This window comes from Pelophylax lessonae (assembly GCF_965119305.1).
Source record: "Pelophylax lessonae genome assembly, chromosome: 2".
In the NCBI taxonomy this organism is placed as follows: Eukaryota; Metazoa; Chordata; class Amphibia; order Anura; family Ranidae; genus Pelophylax; species Pelophylax lessonae.
In genome coordinates, this window is record NC_138769.1 from 847,953 (window position 1) to 855,613 (window position 7,661).

A 7,661-nucleotide genomic window follows, 5' to 3' on the forward strand; every position below is an offset into this window, starting at 1 on the left:
GTTGTGGACATTAGTCCAGATGGGCAAGGAGTCTTTTCCGGGAGCTGGGGTGGCCTCGTCTACGGCCAGATGGCACCCCAATTGGACAACCGTAAAGGAGAGAAGCAATGATGGCCGAGATTGATGCGTGATGGTATTGTCAACCTGAAATCCCCATGGATATCTGGAGGAGGTGAAAAGTGTCCAAAGAGGGGTGTACCGGAGGCTGGTCACAGCGGGGTCACCAACGTCACGTCCACGCTCAAGGAAGGGAGAGGGTTGCCGCATCGCGGACAAGCAACCCTGGACAAAGTTTGCTTGTCCGCGATGCGGCAACCCTCTCCCTTCCTTGAGCGTGGACGTGACGTTGGTGACCCCGCTGTGACCAGCCTCCGGTACACCCCTCTTTGGACACTTTTCACCTCCAGATATCCATGGGGATTTCAGGTTGACAATACCATCACGCATCAATCTCGGCCATCATTGCTTCTCTCCTTTACGGTTGTCCAATTGGGGTGCCATCTTGCCGTAGACGAGGCCACCCCAGCTCCCGGAAAAGACTCCTTGCCCATCTGGACTAATGTCCACAACACTTATACCAACAAACTTCTCTACTAAACTACTTTACTAAATATGTACCCTATCCACATTGTCCCACTGTGTATAGTGGATTGGGTGATGCACTTGCTTCTGATGAGTTGGAATAATCCACGAAACGCGTCGAGCTTCTTTACGTGCATCCCTCTTATCTTCCAATATTTTGGATTTCACACACGGCATTACCGTCACGGTTCATCCCCTTCCAATGTGCATCCTATAGCCCTGCATGGAGTATCCAACATTGCTTCCTTTTTTTCCAAACATCATTTATTACATATTTGTATCATGCATTTATCCACATGTTATGCATTGTGATGAGATTTGTCCAATAAATATTTTCATATGTTGTATATTTGTGATTGTACTCTTTAGCTGCCAACCGTTCTCATACACCTCATCTAAAGTCCCATTTTGTTTCCCCTTCCACCTATTCCATAGTCAGTAACCACAGGCGAATCGGCTTTATATCAAAATATAGTTCACGGATTTTATGTTTTTATCATACATTATCCACTACCTTGTTTTACCCAATATGCCGATTGCCTTTGCTACTTGATACTAACCAATATTACTCCCCCCCCTTTCCCCTTCCCCCCTTGACAAGTTCTGTGTTATATTGGGGGGGGGTGTATATATACAGATTTTGTACTATATTGGGGGAGGGGGCTGTATATACAGAGACTCTGTACTGTTTGGGGGAGGGGGCTGTATATACACAAATTCTGCATTATATTGGGGGAGGAGGTTGTATATATAGAAGTTCTGTGTTATATTGGGGGGGGGGGGGTTGTATATATAGAAGTTCTGTGTTATATTGCGGGGGAAGGGTGTATATATAAAAGTTCTGTGTTATATTGCGGGGGGGGGGGGGGTGTATATATACAGATTTTGTACTATATTGGGGGAGGGGTATGGAATGCGATATAATAATATCCTTCTCAGAAGATGAAGATAAGCCTCTACTGTACCGGATTCAGTAAAATAAATAAATCTCTGCAGAACGGTCAAAGTTTTATTAGCTTTTAAGCCAAACACGAGAATATGAGAAACTGCTACTTTTTTAGAAGAATGACATCACCTAGAGTATATGATGTCACCAATGTATAACAATTTATGACAATAATTTGACATCACAGCAGATAGCATGATGTCACCAGAGTATATGACATCACAGGTCCATTAATCTGCAGCCCCTCTGACTTCTTCCAGTAGCTCGGTGGCGGTCCTTTGCAGTTGAGTGTTGGCGCTCAATGAAAGCTCCATGATGCTGGGCAGACACTCCTGTACCTCCCCCCACAGCCGCCCCAGAACCTCCGGATCTACAACCACCGACTGGAAGAGGAGCAAAGCGTGAAGGCTGACCTCGCTGTCCGGATCTGCAGAGAGAACAACACCGTCATCACCCTGGCATGGAGACAGAAGATGGAGGACATGTATGATGGGGGCCTCCCTGACACAGAGACAGAAGATGGGGGACATGTATGATGGGTCACACCCTGACATGGAGACAGAAGATGGAGGACTTGTATGATGGGTGCCACCCTGACATAGAGACAGAAGATGGGGGACATGTATGATGGGGGCCTCTCTGACATGGAGACAGAAGATGGAGGACTTGTATGATGGGTGCCACCCTGACATAGAGACAGAAGATGGGGGACATGTATGATGGGGGCCTCTCTGACACAGAGACAGAAGATGGGGGACATGTATGATGGGTCACAACCTGACATGGAGACAGAAGATGGAGGACTTGTATGATGGGTGCCACCCTGACATGGAGCCAGAACATAGGGGACATGTATGATGGGGGCCTCTCTGACACAGAGACAGAAGATGGAGGACATGTATGATGGGTGCCACCCTGACATGAAGACAGAAGATAGAGGACATGTATGATGGGTGCCACCCTGGCATAGAGACAGAAGATGGAGGACATGTATGATGGGTGCCACCCTGACATGGAGACAGAAGATAGAGGACATGTATGATGGGTGCCACACTGGCATAGAGACAGAAGATGGAGGACATGTATGATGGGGGCCTCTCTGACATGGAGACAGAAGATGAAGGACATGTATGATGGGTGCCACCCTGACATGGAGACAGAAGATGGAGGACATGTATGATGGGTGTAATGATATCGTACCCTGAATATCCTGCTCTGGGATACGAAAGCAACCATTTTGTGTTTCAGAGCTGGACAGTAGAACCAAAAGGCACTCCTTCCCCACCCCCCACCACACCTCAATTAGCTTAGGAATGCTGGGCTCCTGCGAGCTGACACTTCTGACACCCTTAGCTTAGCAGCAGACCGACATCCTAGCCGCTATGTCTCTTCCTGGCCAGAAGCAATGTCGTAATCTGAGCAGATGGCCACGGAGGCTGCCTTGTAAATTCCACAAGCCCAGTTGTTAATTAAAATGTAACACCTACATCTCACAAATCCATACCCAATTCATAACTTTTTGCCCGAACATAACATATTAACAAAAAGTATATATTTGAATGGCAAATAAAATACGGGGCGAAACAAGACCACACATGGTCACCCTGTCATACAGAGAATAGGAAAGAACGATAAGATATTCCCTCTCTGATAAAAGATATTCATGTTTGATATTGTTTGAAAGCAAATGACATGCTTAGTTATAAAATATCAGTTTCAAGAATGTAACCATTACATATTTCGAGATATGACTTCTGTTAGAAATCTGTCTAACCGGGAGGTCCCTTAGCAGTTTATGAGCCTCCGGGACCGCCCATGGCCCCAGTGTTTATTGGTCAAGTACTTCTGGTGACACCCCCTGCGGGTCAGAGAAAAAGACAGGAGCTGATGGAGCTCGCAGTTCTCATCTTACCATCCAAGCAGAAACATCACGCTGGGGAACCGATCATGTTCAGCTTCTGAAACTAAGATACACTTGGGACTTTGAATGCAAGTATTTCCATTTCAAATTCTTATCTATTCTTCTAAATTGCTGTATTGTGTCTCTATTTCTTTGTAACCCATTCTTCTGTAAATATTTTTATTTGCACAAATTTTAACCTTTCTTATAATTAAACCTTATTTTGAAAAGTGTTAATTTTGTCTCTAAGCTCTTAAACGCAAACTGACCCCAAAGAACCTGTCCCCTGAAGAGCGCTACTGTTTAGGATAAATCCTCCGGACATTCCTGTCTGAGGTGACAGTGTGTGTTACAGACGATTATTCTAAAGTCATAATTGGTATTTCTAAAATTATGAGCGTCCTCTGGGCTCATAACGTAGCGGTGGTGGCAGAGAAAGGGTTAATTAGCCCGGTGACAATCGCTCTCAGCCTGCTGGCATCTAGATTGTGGTCCCGTATGCTGGACAATCTGTGTGCCGGGTGCAGCTGAGAGTGGCATTGTTACGCAAGTGACGGCAGGCTGTGAGATTGCTTGGTCTTTGGTCACGAGTTGGATGAGAAGGCCAGGGGTCTGATACCCGCCACCGTCACAATGGGTGCCACCCTGGCATAGAGACAGAAGATGGAGGACATGTATGATGGGGGCCTCTCTGACATGGAGACAGAAGATGGAGGACATGTATGATGGGGCCTCCCTGACACAGAGACAGAAGATGGAGGACATGTATGATGGGGGCCTCTCTGACATGGAGACAGAAGATGGAGGACATGTATGATGGGGGCCTCCCTGACACAGAGACAGAAGATGGAGGACATGTATGATGGCGGCCTCCCTGACACAGAGACAGAAGATGGAGGACATGTATGATGGGGGCCTCTCTGACATGGAGACAGAAGATGGAGGACATGTATGATGGGGGCCTCTCTGAAATGGAGACAGAAGATGGAGGACATGTATGATGGGGCCTCCCTGACACAGAGACAGAAGATGGAGGACATGTATGATGGGGGCCTCTCTGACATGGAGACAGAAGATGGAGGACATGTATGATGGGGGCCTCTCTGACATGGAGACAGAAGATGGAGGACATGTATGATGGGGGCCTCCCTGACACAGAGACAGAAGATGGAGGACATGTATGATGGGGGCCACCCTGACACAGAGACAGAAGACGGAGGACATGTATGATGGGGGCCTCTCTGACACAGAGACAGAAGATGGAGGACATGTATGATGGGGGCCTCCCTGACACAGAGACAGAAGACGGAGGACATGTATGATGGGGGCCTCTCTGACATGGAGACAGAAGATGGAGGACATGTATGATGGGGGCCTCTCTGACATGGAGACAGAAGACGGAGGACATGTATGATGGGGGCCTCTCTGACACAGAGACAGAAGACGGAGGACATGTATGATGGGGGCCTCCCGGACACAGAGACAGAAGATGGAGGACATGTATGATGGGGGCCTCCCTGACACAGAGACAGAAGACGGAGGACATGTATGATGGGTTACACTTACACCAGCGATGGTGACATCCAGTATAACCCCAAAATGCAACTCAGAGCCCAATAAACTGTATCCAGCACCACATAAACTCACCAATCAGGAGCCTCCGCAGATCACCGAGGAATCCCGTTACCTGACTCATCCACCGGAGGGCGCTCTGATTAATAGAGACATTGTACAGAGACTTCAGCAGGAGACTGCCAGGAGAGAGAGACATTCATCATTTCCATTCATTTACCCATCCATCCATCCCTCCATCCATCTCTCCATCCATCCATCCCTCCATCCTTCCTTCCATCCATCCATCTCTCCCTCCATCCATCCATCTCTCCATCCATCCCTCCATCCACCCTTCCTTCCATCTATCCCTCCATCCATCCATCCCTCCATCTATTCATCCCTCCATCCATCCTTCCATCCATCCATCCTTCCATCTACTCAACCTCCCATCCATCCTTCCATCTACCCAACCTCCCATCCATCCTTCCATCTACCCAACCTCCCATCCATCCTTCCATCTACCCAACATCTCACCCATCCTTCCATCTACCCAACCTCCCATCCATCCTTCCATCTACCCTACCTCCCATCCATCCTTCCATCTACCCAACATCTCACCCATCCTTCCATCTACCCAACCTCCCATCCATCCTTCCATCTACCCAACCTCCCATCCATCCTTCCATCTACCCTACCTCCCATCCATCCTTCCATCTACCCAACATCTCACCCATCCTTCCATCTACCCAACCTCCCATCCATCCTTCCATCTACCCAACCTCCCATCCATCCTTCCATCTACTCAACTTCCCATCCATCCTTCCATCTACTCAACATCCCACCCATCCTTCCATCTACTCAACATCCCACCCATCCTTCCATCTACCCAACCTCCTATTCATTAAATCCTGCCTATGGCTATCCATTCATCCCCCAACCCCGGCCCCTCTGCTCATCCATAAATCCCCCCTACACTCATTCACCTATCCCTCCCTTCTCCCATCTATCCGACTCTCCACCCATTCTGCCATCAATCCCCTACTCTGCCCATCCATCCTTCCATCTACCCAACCTCCCATCCATCCTTCCATCTATCCTACCTCCAAACCATCCTTCCATCTACCCAACCTCCCATCCATCCTTCCATCTACCCAACCTCCCACCCATCCTTCCATCTACCCAACCTCCCACCCATCCTTCCATCTACCCAACATCCCACCCTCCTTCCATCTACCCAACCTCCTATCCATCCTTCCATCTACCCAACCCCCATCCATCCTTCCATCTACCCAACCTCCCATCCATCCTTCCATCTACCCAGCCTCCCATCCTTCCATCTACCCTACCTCCAATCCATCCTTCCATCTACCTAACCTCCCATCCAACCTTCCATCTACCCAACCCCCATCCATCCTTCCATCTACCCAACCTCCCATCCATCCTTCCATCTACCCCACTCCCATCCTTCCTTCCATCTACCTAACCCCCATCCATCCTTCCATCTACCCAACCTCCCATCCATCCTTCCACCTACCCAACCTCCGATCCATCCTTCCATCTACCCAACCTCCCATCCATCCTTCCACCTACCCAACCTCCGATCCATCCTTCCATCTACCCAACCTCCTATCCATCCTTCCATCTACCCAACCTCCCATCAATCTTTCCATCTACCTAACCTCCCATCCATCTTTCCATCTACCCTACCTCCAATCCATCCTTCCATCTACCCAACCTCCCATCCATCCTTCCATCTACCTAACCTCCCATCCATCCTTCCATCTACCCAACTCCCATCCATCCTTCCATCTACCCAACCTCCCATCCATCCTTCCATCTACCCAACCTCCCATCCATCCTTCCATCTACCCAACCCCCATCCATCCTTCCATCTATCCTACCTCCAAACCATCCTTCCATCTACCCAACCTCCCATCCATCCTTCCATCTACCCAACATCCCACCCTCCTTCCATCTACCCAACCTCCTATCCATCCTTCCATCTACCCAAACCCCATCCATCCTTCCATCTACCCAACCTCCCATCCATCCTTCCATCTACCCAGCCTCCCATCCTTCCATCTACCCTACCTCCAATCCATCCTTCCATCTACCTAACCTCCCATCCATCCTTCCATCTACCCAACCCCCATCCATCCTTCCATCTAACCAACCTCCCATCCATCCTTCCATCTACCCCACTCCCATCCTTCCATCTACCTAACCCCCATCCATCCTTCCATCTACCCAACCTCCCATCCATCCTTCCACCTACCCAACCTCCGATCCATCCTTCCATCTACCCAACCTCCCATCCATCCTTCCATCTACCCAACCTCCTATCCATCCTTCCATCTACCCAACCTCCCATCAATCTTTCCATCTACCCTACCTCCAATCCATCCTTCTATCTACCTAACCTCCCATCAATCCTTCCATCTACCCAACTCCCATACATCCTTCCATCTACCCAACCTCCCATCCATCCTTCCATCTACCCAACCTCCCATCCATCCTTCCATCTACCCAACTCCCATACATCCTTCCATCTACCCAACCTCCCATCCATCCTTCCATCTACCCAACCTCCCATCCATCCTTCCATCTACCCAACCTCCCATCCATCCATCCTTCCATCTACCCAACATCCCATCCATTAATCTCTTCCTCTTCCCATTC

General features: G+C 49.0%; 1 protein-coding gene across 1 annotated transcript in view; it reads right to left on the reverse strand.

Moving 5' to 3' along the window:
* Positions 1–1,591: 1,591 nt before the first annotated feature.
* HSF2BP (heat shock transcription factor 2 binding protein) overlaps positions 1,592–7,661 on the reverse strand; it is a 27,461-nt gene continuing 21,391 nt past the window's right edge. Inside the window, exons 6-7 of the mRNA XM_082244695.1 lie at positions 5,076–5,179; positions 1,592–1,955 (exon numbers count right to left, since the gene is read on the reverse strand). Of these exons, the coding sequence (XP_082100821.1) occupies positions 1,759–1,955; positions 5,076–5,179 (301 nt within the window). The 3' untranslated portion in view covers positions 1,592–1,758. The remainder of the gene's footprint in view (positions 1,956–5,075; positions 5,180–7,661) is intronic.